Source organism: Numida meleagris, chromosome 11 (genome assembly GCF_002078875.1).
Source record: "Numida meleagris isolate 19003 breed g44 Domestic line chromosome 11, NumMel1.0, whole genome shotgun sequence".
Classification (NCBI taxonomy): Eukaryota; Metazoa; Chordata; class Aves; order Galliformes; family Numididae; genus Numida; species Numida meleagris.
The window spans coordinates 15,964,899-15,985,163 of record NC_034419.1 but is presented as its reverse complement, the minus strand read 5'-3'; the positions used below and the strand labels follow the sequence as shown (position 1 = coordinate 15,985,163).

At 44.1% G+C, this 20,265-nt stretch overlaps 1 protein-coding gene across 17 annotated transcripts in view; it reads left to right on the top strand.

Annotated features, from left to right (window-relative positions):
- The window catches only part of FOXP1 (forkhead box P1), a 344,878-nt gene that overhangs the window by 282,142 nt on the left and 42,471 nt on the right, over positions 1-20,265 (top strand). For all 17 annotated transcript variants that reach the window (XM_021409247.1, XM_021409246.1, XM_021409237.1 and 14 more), the window contains 2 exons: positions 1,837-2,041; positions 16,479-16,583. In XM_021409247.1, the coding sequence (XP_021264922.1) occupies positions 1,837-2,041; positions 16,479-16,583 (310 nt within the window). The remainder of the gene's footprint in view (positions 1-1,836; positions 2,042-16,478; positions 16,584-20,265) is intronic.

Below are 20,265 nucleotides of genomic sequence, written 5' to 3'. Positions count from 1 at the left end.
CGGATGTGTCCTAAGAATATCTGATCACTTAATGTATAAATTGAAGCCTCTTTTATAATATATATTAATTGCAGATACTTAAGGATTTTAGCATTTTTTTGTAGTGAACCGTTACCGGAGACCAACTGTTTTTGTTAATGCTGCTCTCAGAAAGGCGGGGAAGGTTATTGGTCTGTCGTGCAATAATTTACTCCTCTTTGATATGCAAACGATCCACGGTGAATATAAAAAAATCCTATCAGACTCATTTCACAGTTCTTAACCACTTAGATTCTCTGGAGTCTATCGCCTCATTAGACCAGTGCTCTCCAAAGCTAGCATAATTAAAATCTTTAACAGTTTAGCAAAGTAAAGATGTTTGGCTGATCACGTTGAGATGATTATCTACCCATTGTATTCTAAATGACAAAAATAAATTAAATTTAGACCTTGGCATTTTTTATTATGTGTTTCAAATGAATATAATGCATACTGCCTTTTTTTTTTTTCCCTATTTCAGTACCTTAGGTTTGGTGAGATATGTGGCTGTTTGAGCTGCTGCTGTGTACTCAGAAAATGGCAGATTTCCTTAGGATAGCTCCAGTGCCACAGAATGCCCAAACAATGAGCAGTCAGCCAAACGATCTGGAAGCACGCTGATGAGAGACCTCTTCAAAAACACGCAGACTTTTATTGTTTCTTTTGGTCTGAATATGTAAGTGAGGCCTCTCTACTGCTCGTTTTTTCCCATGGCCTTCTGAGAGAGCGCTGAAATAGTCTTCACTTGGAGAGCTTGACTTGTCTGATCGTGTCACAGACGTAAGCTTTATCCAAACCCATGATCTCAATGGGAGCCTATGCCATGCTGACGTGCGTGCCCCTGTGCTCCAGGCCCCAGTTTAGCCCAGTGGAGCTTGCAGAGTTTTCACTCGCTCTGTCTGTTGAAAGCTGCCCACGTGTCCCAAGCCTGGTGTCCATTTTGGCACAATAGAAAACAATTTTTTTATTTATTTCTTGAAGCTTATTTTATGTTTTCATTTTACTTTTGAATGGCTCATTAGCATTGATCTAAGAAATGACAGTAATAATAGTGTTACTTGTATAGAAAGTTATACAGTTTTTCAGTAGACACATCCATCAATTAAGTGAGCAGTTCGAGAAACCAAAATTAATGAGAAAGATAGGTGTGTTAATGAAATAATCATAGTATAATCAATTTGACTTTTAAAATTTGAAAAGCATTTCAGGAAGACAATATGAATTCATAATTTATGTCTAAAAGTGATTAATAAAAACTGTATTTAATAACAAAGCTATTTGTCATCATTTAAAACTTAAGCACAAAATTAGTTGTATTGTGCTTCGTGTTGTCATAATAATAAAGCTGAGTTGTTTTTTTTTTTCCCCAGATCTCCCTTCCTTTTAAAAACAGGTTAGACAGTATTTACTTTCCTTGAAACAATAAAAAACAAACTGAAATGAGGAGCAGCCCTTGGCCGCCCTTGCTTTGAGTGCGGGGATTTCTGCCTGAGTGGGGACTGGGCCCTCTCCTCCAGAAAGGGCAGAACGTGATAATAATCCAGCTGTGATGGGAGTGTCGTGTGGTGTGGGTCTCCTTCCTCCAGCCCCAGATTTTGCCTTGGAAAGGTATTGCAGGTATCACCCCGGAAAACACAGCGGGAGATGTGCAGTGCTCAGGATTAGCCTTTAGTTAATAAAAAAAAATACATACGTGCAAACACACACACACACAAAACTAACACTAGGCTTTGTTTACTGACTCTTTGATTTAATTACTGTTTGAAGACGGCCGAATTAGCTGTTAATTGATTTAATTATCCAATTTGTTTGTTTCAGGCATGATTCCAACAGAACTGCAGCAGCTCTGGAAGGAAGTGACAGGCTCGCACACAGCCGAAGAGGCAGCCAGCAACAACCACAGCAGCCTCGACCTGTCCACCACCTGCGTTTCCTCGTCCGCGCCGTCTAAGACCTCCTTAATAATAAACCCACACGCGTCAACCAACGGACAGCTATCGGTTCACACTCCTAAACGGGAGAGGTAGGTGCCGGCGGAGTTCCATCCGTCCGCGTGTCTCGGTGCGCCTGGAATCAGGGCAGAGTTGTTGGGAACAGTGGCCAACCGCCTTGGCCTCGATTTTGTCCTCCACGTCTGATTTTGGCGTGGTTGAATGGAGTCTCCAGTGGGCAGAGTATGCTCCTTTTGTTTAGGTCTTTGTGGCTTGTTAATTGGATCAGCGTGGGCACAATTAGCTAATTAAAAGAGCATTGGATGAGTGTACGGGGGGGGAAGTGTGAAGAGCGTAGCTGCTTTTTTGAGTTCCGCGTCACGGGTGGTGTTACTCTTGATGTGCTTGGGTTTGCAGATGGGAGGTGAGAAGAAATCAGTTGGTCACTACAGGCTGCTGTGCTGCACGTCATCCGCTTCTCTGCCAAATTTCAGTGCCCAGCTCATTTAAGACATTTGCCTTTTTTCTCTGTATTTACTTGCTTTCGCAAAGCAGGCTAGACTTGAGTTGACTAGGTTTCCTCTAAAACAAAGTGCATTTTTTAAGTGCTGATAAAATTAGCTAACTGGTGTTGTTTGGCTTTCAGAAGTGTGAGTTAATTTATACGTGCTAGGCTTGCATTGTTAGAAGAAATGGCTTAAATCAGGGGTTGTCTGTTGACGTGCTTCTCAGCACAGGCTCCGCTTTATTCCCAAGGATGCTTTATTGCAGGTTTGTTTCTTTACACCCCCAGATTTCACTGAGGCGTGTCTAACAACATAACTTTTGCTCGCGGTGAGATAGACGGGCCCGGGCAGCAGGGCCGCAGGCGGCAGCGATGCCGACGCTGCGTTGGAGGAGAGGGGTCTCGGGGATCATGTGAGCATCGTCACTGGGCTTCTTTGCATTCAGGAGAGTCCCTTCACCCATCTAGAAATGTTACATCAGACACTAGTGAAAGCTGGGTTTTATGGAAACTGATGGCTTTGTCTTTCCATCCTCCTCTCTTTCATTAGAAAGAGGATAATGGAATTTTTAAGCCATGGAGTTTATATTTCTGGTGGCCTGAAAGTAGATTGATAGGGAAGCTGTACAAATACCTCTTATATCTTTCTAATATTAAGAAAATAGTGCTGTTGGGAATAGATAGGTTTTAAAGAAGAACACACACACAGCGTTCAAAAGAAGTGCTGTGTGTGTAAGGCATCATTTTCTATCCATTGCAAGGATGTGTGGCAGAACGCTGGTGTATATGTTTATATGCATGCAAGTGTCAAGGATGTGGTTTTTGTGAAGACTTACGTGGGATGCTAAAAACCAGTTGATGTTTATTAAACAGTTAAGTTCCCTTCTCGCTGCGTGCAGAGCTGAACAGGATGATTTTATGACTGCCCAAGAATTTTTTAACCTGTGTTTTTCTTAGTTTGTAAATCATAAACCCATGCAGTGAAGTGGATGTTCTCACACCGGACGGTTGCATATGTTGTCTGCTAATGACAGTCCAGCTGAGGAATGACTGATGCCATTGCTGTGTAGTTTGAAATGCAGAGGAAATACATGAATCCATTCTGAAGTAAAAATTTTCTCATATATACCACCAGACAGAACAAAAAATCCATGCGTTTGAGTGCTGTTGTGTAATTGTGGCCTAGAGGCAATTGGGATCTACAAACAGGGAGATACGTATGTTTTTATTAGTAAAGTTCCAAATAAATGAGCTAGGAATGCATAAACATGCCACTGTATTGTTTGAGACTGAGTGAGGTTAGAAGACTTAAAATCCTCTGTTGTTGAATTGATAGATGTATTGTTAAAGCTTGTCATTATACTTTACTTACGTTTCTATTGAGTTCTCTTCCATATCAAAGTAAAAAATAGGCGTATTTAGGAATACAAATAAGAGAGCTACAGACTTTGCTTTTCCTTGCCTCTGTTTGGTACACTGAAGGTTTATGCCATCCATTTGCTGCAGTGATTGAATTACATCTTTATCCATAAGTAGAGCAGGAGACTCCAGGCAGAAGAATGCCTACTGATGCACTTAAGGGTTGCGTTGCAGTCTCGTCAGGCCCCATGGTGCCTGCCTGCATTTCATATGATGCAGGAGAAACGCCTCTTGGTTTAGATGTGTTTGTTTGTGAAGGGGTACTTATATACAGACAGGGCATTCGGGGTGGCAAATGAACGGGGAGAGAAGCGTGGGTGCACTGCAGTATTGAAAACCCGCAGGAGGTGAAATTTTAGCTGAGTTACAGAAGGGAGCGCAGGCCCAGGCAGAGCTTTGGTTACTTTGTGATTGCGGAGCTTAAGACTGGAAATAACAGTGGATCTGGTGGGAGGGTGGCTTGGCTGGGCTTACAGGCAAATGTGTGCTGGTTCCAGTGCCCAGCTAGTTCAGCAAAACAGCTGAGCTGCACATTCAGCAGACCCCAGCCCCCCATCAGGTCACGTGGGGCTGTCAGTTTGGGGCATACCACTTCCCTTACCTCCTCCCAGATGAGCCAGCTTGGCGTGTCCATCACCCCAAATGGGGAGGCAGATCCACCATGGTTGGGCACCTGCTGAGCTCTCAGAACTTGCCCACTTGTAGCGTTTCATGAGATGTGTGTCGTGCTGCTGCCCTGCATTAGGGGTCTCGCTCATGGCTTAATCCACCCCAGCGTGGCTGTGGGCAGAGGGGTGCTGCGGATGGCTCCGTTGCTCACGCAGCACCGGTGGAGTCAGCTGTTAGCTCCCATCTGATAGAACCAAGAGCTATTTATTTAGATTTAAACAACAGTAAAAAGCACATAGTAAAAGCTGTAAGTGTCCTAACAGTTAACCACAGCCACATCATAACGACTGCCCGGCAGCCATAAATAATCACATACAGGTAACATTAACTTTTAGGGTATGCTGTAAAGCTGTTTCCCCCCACCCTCTTGGGCTTTTGAGAAGGAGTAGGTTGCAGGAGGCAAGTTGGTTATGTGGGAGTTACTGTCACTGCTGTCATCGCTGGGATAGTTCCGGCTGTGTTTTATGGGGTTCCTGATCCCATCGGTTTGGATCGCGAGCCCTCCAAAGCAGGAGGCACTTGTCTGACTGCAGTGGCAGCAGAAGCACCTGTGTGAAAGTTATCAGGGAGCAGGAACTCAGCTGAACATGTCGGGTAAAAGCACGTTTTTGCCATTTATAAGTTTTAAGATAGCAGGAGAACTTGGCTGCTTGGCATGCCCACACGTCGCTGTGCCACAGCGGCCCAGTGCCACCATTGTGCAGGGAGAAGCTTTGGTTCCATGCAGCTCCGGTGTCACTTGCGGTCCTTAGAGCTGAGGGAGAAGTTCCCCTCTATGGCAGGAAGCTGAGGGCAGGAGGTTGGCAGAAGTCACCCCAGGACGTGGCTGAACTGCGGGGCAGCAGAATGCTTGAAGGCAGGAGGCAGCCTTGCTTGTGGGCACGGGCGGGGGGATCACGGTGCTGCTCGTGGGTTGTGTGCTCTGCGCATGTGGTTTTCACAGGAATGGAACGATTCCAGCTATACATAATGGGTTAATGCTTTCATTCATTTGGGCTTTAAATGTATATTACATCTATGCTTTTGCCCCACATTTCGCCCAGTTCCTGTAAGTAGCGGCAGCAGCAGCTCTGGGGTTTGGTGCGCAGCAATCTGTTAAGGAGATAAATAATCTGCTTTGGCATGACACTCCTACTCTCCTCTTTAATTTGTCTTACACAAGGAAAATTATAATTAAATCATTCAGGGTAAACCCTTGAGTGTAGAGAAGGAAAAAACACACTTTGGTAAAGATTGCCAATAGAGACCAACTTCCCTGTTGTGCCGTGCAGAGACATTTATCAATATTCAGCACTATTAAAGAGAGAACATTTCGTGTGATTTGTGAGGCGGATGCCAAAGCTCAAATCAAGGCTTGTTAAGATCCTTTCCCCATGCAATCATGGGCATTCAGCATCATTAGAATTCAGCACTGACTGCGTGTTTCATGCTTTGATTTTACTCAGACAATTTAATAATGTTTATTGTGCTGATTATATATATAAATTCACTCAATGCAATAAACATACCTCAGACATCAGTACCCTAAGGGAAATATTTAGTTATAGACACTTGTATTCACTCAGGATAAGCGAAAGTGAGACCATAGCCAGCATACAAACCCCTCATCATCTTATCAGCATTTGGGTTTCTTCAGTAACAAGCATTTTCTGTCTACATAAGTAAATAAATACATACGGGCAGCCAGTTAGGTACATCTGCTGTGCTTAGCAATGTCAAGGACAGGGCTGTGTCATTCTGTCTTGTCTTCCTTAGGGAAAGCTTGATTATTTTCATAGGAAAAGCAGCAAAACCAAATTGATGGATGTGTGATCACTTGAGGTGACCGCGGACTTTATAAGCTTATGTGTGCATCCCAAAATCTGCACGTGCAGGAAGATTCGTGTGTTCAAGAAACCTTTCTCCATCCTCCAGCAATCCCATGCTTGCCTCTTAATTCTTTGTGTCCCTTCCTACCCTACTTGAGCCTTGCCCTTCCACCTAGGCAAGCAGCCATCTCACAGGGAAGATGGATGAGATAAGTGAAGGGATTTTTAAGTGACTTTTCCTTGGGAGTGCTGCAGGAGGAAGGAGGAAGGAGAAAGCTCCGAAGGGGAGCGGGGGGTTGGCATGGCAGGCCATTGATCCGCTGCCTCGGCTTAGTGCTTTGTGTTCTGCTGTTGTTATCTTCCATGCCAGCTGATCCTCCATCAAAATCCCAGGGCCCTTAGATGAGGGCATTAGGATTCGGCACAATTAAGAAGTACAGATTTTGGTCCGTTATTAATGCTTGGGATGAAACGGTTCAGCCTGCAGTCCATATGCTCCCCGGGCCTGATCCTCTCCTGGCCGGCATCTCTGTTCCAATGCCAGCATCACATTGCTTGGCCCTGCTGGCTCCTCCTGGCTGCTGGGCAATGTGAGCCCAGCATCATCATCCCCATCAGTCTGTCCGGCAGATCTTCCATCACACGATGGCTTTCAGAGAGTTGTTCTGCTCAACCTTAGAAACTTGGTTCTAGTTTATTGGATTTCTTTTTCCCCAACGGAAGATGCTAATAGATTGGTCTCTAATGACTCGGGGCAGCACGTGGCCCGTGGCTGAACGAGGGGGGTGCGATGCTTCCTTCCCAGCCCTCGGGAATCTGCCGTCAGAGAGCTCCTGAACGCCAACGCTTCGTTGGTTCCTGGTCGCATGTAATAGCCATCAGTCGTACAACTCCAAGCACTAAGCTGATGTATCAGAAAGCACTTAAAATAGATTGGGTGAGCCTTGGCAGACGCACAACAGAACTTTTCCAAATTCTAGCATATGTATTGTTTTATTCCTCCATCTGGCCAACAGATCATTGTTTGATATCTGAGTGCTTTGCATATCTCCTCCCTTTTCTTGCAACTGAGATACTTACACGTGTGTTTAATACAGCTTAATGCTATTTTTACATACCAGAGAAATAGCTGATGGCTTTCTGTTAATTGCATGCACTTTGCAGTTAGACTTTTACTAAAACGTTCCTGTCTAAATACTCGAAGTCCAGTGAAAATTTGTCCTTCTCTTTTATTAGAGGTGTTTATGTAGCAGTCTTAAAAAGTGACCTGGTTTTGTTTTACCGCGCTGTGGATTCCTGGTTTTTTTTATTTCCTCCAAGTTGTCCTTCCTCAGCGTTTGCTTGGGAGACAGGGCTGTCCTGGAGAGCTGAGCTGGGGTCTAATGAAGAGCTGCCCGATATTTTATCGTACCTATCACAGCCTGAGAGTGGAAAAGAAACACCCTTGAAAACGCCAGGAAAGTAGAGAAGTTAGGTGATTTTTGTACGACTGTTTTCTCTGCTGTTCAATAAAAAGCAAGCAGTTAGCCTGACAGCTGTTCTATCATGTTATATCGCACTGCTAAGGTATTGAGTAGCGTTTAAAATAAAACGCCGCCATTAAGCTGTATAAACTTTATCCTTTTCACTGTGGTTTAATGGAAAAAAATGAGTTTTTCAATAAAATGACATCATTTTTCCCAGGTCGTAACGTTCACTTTACAACTGTTTTTCTTTAATTCAATTTATTTTACTTTTCTTTTTCTTGGCATCCCTTTTTTCTTGCAGTTTGGAGAGGGGAGATCTCCCCGCCAGCAGCTGGGTACTGCTCAGAGCCTGGCCCTCCTCCCTCGAGATCCCGTGCTAATCCGGAGCTCTATTTTTGTCAGTCAGACAGACTCGTGTTTCCAGCACTGCGGGAATGCGTTGAAATTTGGTGCTGGGGATGTGCGGCTCTTCCTGCTGCACTTTACATTCGCGTAACGCCGTCGGTACCTCTGCGTATTGTCAGTGTTGGTGAGGTGTGGGGGGCTCTCGTTTCTCCTGTGTGCTCGGGAAAGGTGTGTGCCCATTGCAGGGTGTATTCCTCTCGTGAAAGCGATGGTGAGAGCCCGGGCAAGGAAGCTGCTGCAGTGTGTGTGTCGCAGCTTGGCGTTGTGGGCTGCGTGAATGCAGGAGATAACCGTTCCTTTGGGAAGCGATCTCGGGAAGCGAGCAACAGATCCGCCGGGCAGAGAATTGTTTTAAGTGTAATTTTCCTTTTTGTGTGTGCTCAAAAATAACATCGCGATGGGCCCTTAAATACCATTTCATACACGGAGCACAATTTCCACAGCACAGGTGGTGCTAATATAGGACAGTCCCCCAGGCACTTGTCGCCAGGAGTTGTACAGCTTGTTCAGTGTCTGCATCCATATGGCAATCTGTCCCATTCATAGAAAGACATTGTAGCTGTGCCTGTGGGTGCTGTGGTCAATGTAGTGTAAAAAGTAGATTTTAACTCTCGGCAACCTATGTTCTGCTGTTTGTTTTATTGTAGGATCCAATTTATAACACGAGGGAAAAAATCAGCTCTGAGCGAATTCCAGAACAATCTTGCTGGCTGCAGTTTGTGTTTATTCTTGGAGCGCATGGTTAATCAGCAGGTGCACCAGCCCTGCTCCCAGCCCCGCTCTAATGAACAGTTTACAGGAAGTCTTGCTCGGAAGAAACATTTTCGTCCTTGTTTATACCATGAATTAACTCAGAAGTTGCAAAGCTGTAAACGATGTTAGCTGGCTGTGTGTCTTACCTCTTTTTCTTATTACTTTTTCATTTGGGGGCACATGTTTCCTGGCTGTGCTGTGCTTGGGGCGGATGGTGCTGGTGGCTGCCCCGGAGGGGGACAAAGTGCAGCAAATGGGCTCTCCCAGCACAGAGTGCTGACTGCTGGTGTTGTGCAATGGTTCGGGGATGAGCAACAGAGCGTGATTTATGGCTGCTCCGCTGTCTGTCATCGCATTGCCAAATGTTGTTCTGCTTTAGCGTGACTATTTGTTGTGCCTTTTAGTAAACAAAAACAAATAAGACGCCTAGCACCTGCAGCAGCATCTGATATTTACACTACCTGTATGATTAAGCATGCTTCCCTGGAGAAACAGGCGTATGTCCTATAGATTTTTGTGCTTTTGTAAAGGAGCGTTCATCGGAGGGAAAGCAAGCAGCAGGGAGAAGTCAGTGACTTGACCGTACTTCTCCCTGAGAGTAACCATTTATCACAATTATTTTTACAAACATTTTCCCAAACGGTGCTTCTTCAGCTGCCTCCGGACTGTGGTGGGGAAGGCACGGCGCTGGACTGTCACTCCGTGTGCAGTGTGACACTCACCTTCTGTGCTGGCTTCACTGTGCCTGTGGGACAGTGGTGGAAATACCAAAGTGCATAACCCATGCTCATGGTATCTTTTGACGTCTCACCGGTTTGCAGAAGGGTGAAAGCCTTGCCTCAGCTCCAAACGTAACGGAATATAATTGTGTTGTTAAACAGGAATGGATCTTGTTTCCCAGTGTGGAAGTGTGAATGTAACAACAGCATATAAATTACAGTAAAATAACGTGGGCAAACAGGATCTTTGCGCAAAGTATGTAGGTACGGTTGTAATTTTACACCTCAGTCCCATTGAAGTTCGAGGTCTAATCCTGTGTTTTTTAATCTTGCTTGTGTTCTTAAAAGCGTTGCTGTATCGGGGCCAGAGCCGTGCCAGTGCCCCCTCCCTGTGCCGTGCGACTCGGGCCTGGAGGGAGGATGGGGTTGCTGTGCTGAAAGTATTAAAAAAACACAGGCACTCCAGAAAGTGGTAGGATCACATTTTTTTTCCCTAATTAAACTAAGATACTGAATCAATCCATTTTCATCTGAATAAATTAGGAGACTGTTCGGAGAGGAATAAAATGAGATTTAACAGGGATAAGTAGAAAGTAGCCCAGATAGGAAATAAAAATTCCAAACTGCCTCCTCAAAATGACACGTCAGCCGCTCAGCATCGATTGTGTGGGAAATGACTGAGGCATAAGCTGGGTTGGGAAATGAAGGTGGGACATTCCGTGCCGTGCCTTGGCTAGAAAGGTGAACGCGGTCGCGGGAGGTGTAAACACGCGTGTTGCATCCGAGTCCTTTCTCCTTCTCTCCGTTAAGCAGAACCAGTTAAACCACAATTAGAGCGTGGTGTACAATTGGCCACTCTCTTGCAGAAAGGATAAAGAGGAGCTGGAGCAAATACAGAGGAGAGCAGCTAGGGTGATAAAGGAGTTGGAGGGAATAGGCTATGAAGACAGATTAAAGGGAATTAAAGATCTACACCCTGGAAAAATAGAGGCTCTAGGAGGATGTGATTATGGTATGTAAGTACATGAAGTGATGCTACAAAGAGGAAGAAGGAAAAAAATTGTTCTCATTAGTTAGCAATGCTGGAATTTGAAATCCAGCATTTCAAATCATGTGCGTCTGGGTGCATTTGATGTACTTTTCACTACAGTGCTGAGGCACAAGGTTGAAATAAAAATAGGAGTTTTAAATAGTACAGAAACTTGTTAATGCTAAATTCAAGTGCAGGGATGGAATTTCCACCTGATAGAAGTGGTGGATTCAACGCTGTTTTTTTTTTTTTTTGCAGCGGGCTTTTCTTTCCAATAGCCCAGCAATGCACTCAGCACCTCCACGGCGGCGGTGTGGGGCAGTGGCAGTTGTGGGGTGGGTTGGGAAGCGGGGCTGCCACTGAAGGAAGCACCAAGTGCAGTCGGAGCGCCAGAGGGTCATAATGTTGATTAATAATCCAAACCATCCGTTCGTAGATTAAAACCAGAGGATGATGTGTTTAATTATCCAGTCTGGTTATACTCCTGCAGTGTGCTGTGAGGGTGGGGGTGGAAGAGCAGGGGAATACGAGCCAGATTTTGTCGTCGTGCCGCTGCAAATGCTCCAGCACTCTCCTCGCAGCAGGCAAGGCCAGCAGTGCCGCAGTGTCAGGCAGTGATTCTCGGTGCGTCGCTGCTCTTGTGTTACGGCAGCGGTGCTGAGGCTTTGTCATTTTTTTCTACGCAAGTATACAAGTTAGCGCACGCCGGTTAAAAGAGAGGATTTCAGCCTGTGGGCTGCAGTTTTAACCTGATTTGTCTTAAATTGGTGTAGTCATTTAAAACCTAACACACTACTCCTGTTACTTCCAATAGAGCTTGATGTAAAACACGAGCTGCTTCTAGCCCTCGGACTAGATGTGGACTAAAGCCGTGAGGAAGGAGAGAAAAAGCCTTTAAAAGCAACCAGAAACGTGCAAGCCAGCTCTAGGAAGAGCTGCCACTGGCCGTGCACGTCAGCTGCCACCCCTCCAAAAGCCCTCAGCTCTCTGCTGAGCTTCGTCCTGCAGTGGCCAGGCATTTCCCCTTCTCAGACAGTTCTCTCTTCAGATCAAATACCTGCGTTCTGGCTGGTGCTGTCGCTGGGATGGAGGCATGAATATTTAGAAGTAATCCAGCCGAGTGTGTGACTTAATACTCTCCTTGATATATATATATATTTTTTTTTTTTACTTTTTTATATTTTATTTTATTTGGCTTACAGATGAGGGAGGAAAGGGGTGCCAAGCCACCCTGCTATGAATTCAGAAGGATTTGCACAAGTGCGACTTCACTGCAAAGCACATCTTTATTCAGGTGATCCTGTCATGAAGAGAGGAACATGCGTTCAAGTGCAGCTGTTTGCTTGTTGATGGTGACTTAGGAATCAGTTGGTAGAAGGATTTAATCATTACTGTTTCCATTTAGATTTTAAATCAACTGCAGCAAGCTTCTCTGACTCAGAGAATCTTGGCATTTCCACCAGTGTTATTCCTTCTGTGCCTTGCGGTGAGGGCTAGAGCTCCCCAGGCGCCATGAGCACTGCAGACCTGGCTCGGTTCAGGCTGTGCCGATGAAATGGGCTTGGGACGTTCCCATACAGGACTGGGGTCAGGGCGTTGTGCTGAGCCTCATGCTCCCCCCCAGAGCACCTGGCGAAGATGAGGTCACTTCCCGTTGCCCCTAAAAAATAAAAATAATAATTTAAAAAAGGCAGTTCTGTGAGCGGCTCTGCTCAGACCCTCTTCCAAGAGGAAAGCGGGAGATGTGGTATTGATTTTTCAGTGTGCAGGTGGCTCAGGCATGTTCTCTGCACTGATAAAACGTGAGCAGATGCTTCATAACTGTAACAGAAAATCAAGGATGCTTCTCCACATCCCTGAGTTCCCCCAGCGTTTTGGCAAAGATCATTGGCCCAAGCAGACGTGGAAGAGAGACAGTGGAATATGAACTGTGTCAGCATCATGAATATTTAAAATATGGTCCACTGTGTGGCAGAAGTATTATTGCTGAGGCTTCTGCTTGCTTGGTTTTTACATCCAGCCGTGGCTTCTTTGCCAGTGTTTACAAGCATAGTACCCAGTTTCACCTGGTTGGTAAGTGTGGGCTGAATTAAACTATCTGGAGTTCCCTTGGTGTAGGGAGCAGCGTGCAGTCCTGAAGGCAGAGGTGCAGACCCCTGTCCCCTCTGCAGAAGGTGGGGGCTCTGGGAGGTGCGTGGCCCTTGGCCCAGCCCGCCCCACGTAGGCCCACAGCAGGCTGTAGGCAGCAAGAACTAGGTGGACACTTACGTAGTTTGCAGCTTCCCACATGGATTTCATTACTTTGTTGTATGTCATGAATAAGCTGACTTACGCAAGAAATTGTACTTGCCAGAGGCTTTTTTGGTGTGCTTTGATGTAATAACGCTGCACTATTGCATTATTTGGAATTAATTCTATTGTGCTAATAACAAGGGGGATAAAAAGGATGTATTCTTGATTGTACATCATTTGTTCCTTCATTGTGTTGTTGCAAAATTGCTTCCACTGCGAAGCATTGCATCACCAGCACCCAAGCAGGGAAGTGGGTTCTTGGGAAGGTGAGGGTGACAGAAACAGAGCCCTAGTCCTCTGTGTCATTAGAAATCAGACCAAAACTTGCTTCTGCTTGCCATTGCTCAAGTCCTCTGAAAGTCTTTCTCCAGTGAGACCAAGGATGCATCCAGATAATAGAAACTATGCTTTCATACAGACACAACATCATTGAGCAATTAGAAAATGTATGTTCGTATTATGCCCAGAGAACTGTTTGTTTATGTTTTGGATTAAAATCTTCATTTACCACCTCTGTTTGCTTAAAGATTGAGTACTTAGATCAGTTAAAGGAAAACAGAGTTCCCCATTGATTTCCAGTGGCTGTGCATCCTTTGTGCGCTATATCCGCTCCGGCATAAACCACCCTTTGTTTTGTATTGAGGTGCTTCTTCAGGCTCTACCAGAAAACAAGTGGCAGTCCACAACATCTCCAAAAGTGAGATGGATAAAGTAGCAGTAATCTGATAGTGACACATAAAGGTCACCGAAACGCACGACTGAAAACCCTGAGTGGGATTGCAGTAACCAGCTTCAGAAAGGCATTGCCCGCTGAGGATGCCTGCATTTTGCTTTAAATACTGAGAGGTTGTTTTTTTCTTTTCCTTTCTGAGGTGTCTATTTTTGGTGAGTTTAAGTAGTTGCTCTGCTCCCTTGTGTGGCAGTGGGAGCTGTATGTAGGTGTTAAGTATGTTACACTCAGTGTCCTGTTAGCAAAATGACCTTTAAGTTCCTGTTTACAGCCAACACCAACCTTCCTGGTTATTGACAGCACTAGGCTTCGCCACGCTGAGCGCAGCGTACAGCTGATACTCTCTTGGTCATACCATCATTTTCTTTGGACACAATACCAGGGTATCATGTCCTACATAGTTTGTCTTGTCTTGTGCAAGATCCCTGGAAAGTAAAGAGATTTGCACTTGGATTTAAAAAATAAATACTAATCTCGGTAGGACTCTTTCCGTTGACTTGGCCATGGCCTTCAGGCTCTTGCGGAGAAACTTTAAAAAACCCTGCTGGGGGTTTAAGCCATGTGACCGCTGTTGATATTGTAATGAGATTTACAGTGCTTAAACCCCACAGGAGACCGACTCCTTACTTGGTGTCACACAGCATTTCCGCACTCATCTTGGTGCACGGGTAACGCTCGCTGCGTAATGTAATGCGCGAACGTTTTTTGGGTTCTGCCAAACAGGCTGAAATCATAACTCTCATATATAGTCTTTAATGGAGTGTTAACATGAAAGCCTACTTCCTCACACTTTGCTTTATTCAGATATAGAAGCAGATGACAAAAAGTGTTATTTTCTGAATTATTCCCCTCCGATGTGCATGGAGGGCATTTGACCGCGTGTCTGCCTGACTTGAGCGGACAGTGTTCCTTCAGCCATCCTCCTTCTCGTCCAGCTGAGGAAACGTGCTGAAGTATTTTTCTCATTCACTTTCAAGGAATGCATTGCTCCCTTTGTTCTTTTTAAAAACTCCACAGATAGAGCCTCTCCCCACTTGCATGTTTTTAAAACTGATTAAGTTAAACCAGTGAAATACTCCCTTATGGAGAAAGTCTTTGTAAGTCTTTCCACCTACAGTGGTTTTTTCAGAAATTAGCTAGCTGATGCATATATTTATGCTTGAAAAACTATTTGGAAACTGTCAGAAATAAGATTTTAATGAAATAATGAATTCGTTTCAAGTACATCTCATAATACCTATTCCAGTCTGATCTGCCCCTTTTTTCTTGTAGAGGAATTAAAAAAAAAAAAAATTAAATCCTTCCGTTATCTTCAGAGTTCTGTTGGGCCCAAACAGAACCTGGCAGGAATTCCACAGGCAACTTTCTTGCATTTGAGTTAACATGTTGGGTATGTTCTACAGCGCTCTTGCTATCCACTGCATAAGAAACAATACAAGAGCAAAATGTTGTTACAGCGCGCAGGCGGATAATACTACAGAACAAGAATAAACGGCATTTCCACATGTGTATAAACATAAAATGGCAGAAAGTAGGTGTTTATCCGTAACGTTACCTGTAATCCAGGATAAAATAAGTCGTAAAAGCCACACCTAGATGCTGGTATGTGTTCATATCCTTTGTGTATGTTTGAAGTTCATAATACGGCACAGGCATACTGTTGCAGAAAGATTGGATGTGGAAAATAGATACGTGTGTAAGCATAAAATAGAGATTTCAATATTATTTTGACTTTTTATGTTTAAAAGTCATCTAAGGTTATGGAAGATGTTGCAAAAATAATTCCTTTACTTAAGAAGTTTCCATGCAGAAGTTGAATAAAGAAGATATTTTAGAGTATGGTTCATCAGTTAGTGTAACAGATACATTTCCCTGAGCACCACATGGCCTGGATCAAAGCGTCTCATGACTTGGATCAGTGCAGCCAAATCATTACGTATTGATTGGAATCCCGCTGAAGGATTAACCCCTTAGTGTTCATACGAATTTTTTCTTTAACCCTGGTTTCAGTAGTCAGAAAGCCCAGCGACGTTCCTGCCAAATCTTAGCAAGGTTAACAGCCCCCACTAACCCCTCGTGCTGAGGAATCCTTTGATTACACGGTTCCTTTTTTATGATGAATTTTACATTTGAAAACGTTGGTGAATATATTTTACAGGGATGTAGGAAGCTTGTGCTTGTGCAAAGAAACAGCCTGCAAGAGGAGAAAAATGGAACTGAAAAAAAGCAAAGAACAACAAAAAACCCACGCACAGTAAATAGATAATGTGGTGGGAAAGCCAAGGCTTGGTGCTTCTCCCCTGTCTGTAGTGGTGTGGTACACCTTGGGCCCAGTGGTACTGTGTTATAAGCACACACCGCTGTATGGAGATGACTTTTCTTCCCAATTAAGTTGAATTGTAAATATGCAATATTCATACATTTCTCAGCAAAATATCAAGCAGGATATTAAGCAGGTCTGTCAAATGATTTCTCCCCCGTCCATGTTAATTTAAATTCTTTACAAAGCTTTTAATTAATGAATGAAATGTAGGAGGATAGCTAAGTAAGAATGACACGTTTCACTCTGCAGATGGTATTTAATTCTGTTTTGAAAACCTATGTGCAGAGTCAGGTGGGTACCATGAGATGTTAGGGGTGTTTCAGGATCTATTGTTTCACTCTTTGTGGAGAGTAATTGGCGCAGTACGTTCGCTTACAACACTTTTTCTCTTTTCTCTTTCTCCCCTCCAGTTTATCCCACGAGGAGCACTCACACAGCCATCCGCTCTATGGACACGGCGTATGCAAATGGCCAGGCTGTGAAGCTGTATGTGAAGACTTCCAGTCGTTTCTAAAGTAAGAATGGTTTTTTGGCACTTGCATTGTACAGAGAGCATGCCTTGAAATGTTGTGTGCTGTCACTCACCACGGGCCTGATGCGAAGCCCATTGAAGTCAACTGAGAGCTCCCTTTCACTTCAGTGGCTTTTGGATCAGGCTCAAGAACGTTTTAACAGGGGATACTGAATTAGCCCCATGGGGACAGTATGGTCTTGCTCAGTGTATTACTATAAAACAGATCGTTCGCGATTCTGCGGTCTTTTTTTTTTATAATTTAATTAATTTTTAAATTGCAGTATTGATAATGTAAACAATGCAACCTTGATTTAACCTTGATTTCAGTTTAATTTAGAAATTTAGTCTTAAATTAAGCCCATAATTGAACAGAATTGCAGAGCATCACGTGAAATTTAATTTATGTCAAATAAGTAACTGATGAACAAAGTCTACACTACTAAAAATAAACTATAATTATATTAATTGGGCCCCTGCAGTTTGCTGCGGACCTTTCCTTGCTGCCAAAGAACACAGATTTACACGTTGCATAAACAGTGCATTATGGACTAGTACGTGGTAATGTGTGCATCCCAATGCAGAGAAGGAGCAACAGAGCTCTAATAACTTACACATGGCTGCTCCACAGCTTAATCATCAGCCTCACCCTTCTGAGCTGTTCCTCCCACAAAAGAGTTTTCTGTCTGGGTGGATCACCAGGTACACACGTGCTTTTGGTGCATCCTTGTTCTTGAATGTTTGTTGGATCTCAAAAGTGACTGTGATTCAAATGCACAAAGGGACAGATTCTCCTGTTTACGGTGGTGACCTCATGAGGTTAGTCCACTTAAGTATGTGGAATTCATTGGGATAGATAGGTAGAATTCGTCCCAGAACATTCAGCTATATCTTTCCTTTCTGGGGCAGTTCCTAGATTTTCATGTGAGAACAACAGACAGCAGAGAGTGCTTGTTAGGTGATGAGGTACAGGTAGGTTTTTGTTCTCAGAGCAGAGTGGGCCAGTTCTGCTTCCATTGGCGAAACCCTCCTGAATTCAGTAGGTGCTAGTCTTAGTATGAACCTGTATTACAAGTCAGGAGTGGTACAGTAATGAAAAGGTTCTCATTACAAGAGGATTACAAAATAAGAAGGTACTAGTCGTAAATTTCCATGAAGGGTGGCCTGCCTCATTTCTTTTAATTCATCCTGTTGTTCACTTAAGTGAAATAAATGCTAATCTCTCCATACTTGCCAGCTCATTCATATTCATATGCCATACCATAGTGTTCAGACCTTTAAAACAATTCTGTTTTTTATTGCAGTTAATGCATGGGAAGGGTGCTGTGGTAGCCTTAGATACTGGAGCAATGTGTGTAGTTGAGTAAGGTCAGGTCGTGCCACCTTTGCTTGGTGTGGTAGTCCTCTGTTGTAGTGCAGATCTGCTGGTTTTTGGAAGGTTTGTTACAGAGCAGTGCACAGCTCGGTGTGACCGTGTGTAGCAAGTAGAGCTGCTGGTTGAGTCACATGGTATGAGTGGAGATAAGATTGGTTTATATGGTATTCTGCAGAAGTTTTGGTAGACCCAGTCCTCCAATCCATGTGGAGGAGGTGTGGGGAGCCATCAATAGGGGGAAATAACCTGTAGCCACTACAAGCCAGGCTGGACTTGAACCTGTTATCATCAGGAAGTAGCTGTGGCTGCTCATGGCTCCAGCCGTTTTGGTTATCACTCACATTTTCAGGGCAGCAGTCTTTTTTCTCCATTGGACCCTTTTAGCAAAAGTGTGATTTTCTTAAGCCCATTGGCTCACGCATGTTTTGTCATTATCCAAAGTCTACAGTGTCCAAAGTCCTGTTGCTCAGAGTAATGCTTAACCCTGAGTGAATGCAGAAGCAAATGTCCTGGAGCAGCAGATTGACACTTAGGAAATGAGTGTTTCTTCATGGAACAATACCATAGCCTTCCAAGTCTCCTGTGGAGCATCCGTCCTTAAATTATATTGGCATTTATCAAAATTCTCTGCTCAGTGAGAAGGTAACAGGTAGATGCTTGAAGTTGCTTTCTGGTACTTGTGCAATCTGCAAGGCCCTTTCGTCAGGCCCCTCAAGAGAAAAGCTCTTCTTTACAAGTGAAATACAGCCTGTGTATCCATTCAGCATTGCTTAATTTCACTTACCTTGGTAAAATTCCTGTTAGAGAAAGCAAAGAGAAGTTGCATGTGGAACGAGAGCCTTGTATGCCAATAAAATGATTCTGCAGTTAAGGGAGAAAAAAGGACTCACAGGTCTAAAACATGGTTCATTTCTTTTCCTCCTGAGGAAGAAATATCATAACTGTTGGTAAATCAAAAACAGAGATTTGACACTCTTCTGTGATCATTCTGTAGTGTTTGTTCCCAAGGTGAGGTACACCACAGGGCCCTTGATTTCAAAGATAAATACTGTACAAATAACGATCCTAGTTGTCTTTCACTCACAGCCAACAGGAGGATGCTTATCGGAACCAGCAGATACTTGAGCTTTTGTATGCGTTTATTTCCCTGTTTCTTTCAGAAATAAGTTGCAGTTCTAGCGTTGTTTTTTAATCTATCAGCCACTGGTTATCATGTGATGTGGCGTCAGTTAGAGCTAACTGATAGCAGCGGGGGCAGCTGCTAAGCCTAATGAAACAGGAGCACCCCGCATGGTCCTCAGTGCTTCCCGAGCCTAGAAACACAAATGCGTCCAGTGGCACCGCTGTGACCTGGTGGCCTTCTGCCAAGCTGCAGGGAGCAGGGTGGAGGCTGGAGGGGGCACACGTGTCTTGTGCCTCAGCCAGCGCCCACGTCTCAGTCGGCAGAGAAAGAAGCAATTAGTAGCACAGAGCGACTTTCCTTCGGAATTGACTCAATCTTTGATTTCATTTGTATGGCTTTAAAGGCCGTTGCAGAGAGAAATATGCCCCGCTATGTCAAGTTGTTTAGGAAATCGCTGCTGGAGGGAGGGTGGTTTATTCAGTGAGATATCTAGGCATCCAGGGCAGAAATTGAAGGAGGAGATGGAATATGGTTTTATTTTCCTTTTTATCTTTTTGTTGTTATTTGATTGTGATATAGATGTGTTTAATCATGGTTGCACCATTTTAAAATCAAATATACTCTTTAAATGAGAGATGGAGACCTTTGGAGAGATCGTGCTATCCGTAGTATGGTGATGCTGGCAATCTGCTTCGTGCGCGTTTAACTGATGAAACGAAGGAGAGTTTATGTGAAAGAAACTACTAAGTGCACTCCCTAATGTTTTCACAAGTGTTTTTATCATGGTAACATCTTGTTTACTTTAGTTGCCTGCCTAAAACTACTTGGAACATGTTAAGAAAACATTTCGAGAAAGCTTCTACAAAGAGGCTTTTGTTTAGCAGCAACTGTGAGACTGCTCAGCTCACAAAGGTGTTAACTTTCAACCCCTTAAGCACTTCCACATGAAATTCCAGCAACTATGTTTGTGGTTTTGGAAAAACAAAGTGTATATTAAAGAAACCAGGTATATGCTAATACATGTTGAAGTAGGCCGGAAATCATAAATTGTTTCAAACGCATTAATTGCTCTGTCATTGGCGTGTCAGAATGCGCTGCAGCGAGCTCATCTCGCAGGGCTTGAGGTGGACTTGGGAGTGGGGCGGCCTTCCTGGACCCCAACATCTGGGCCCAACCTTTGGCCTCCCC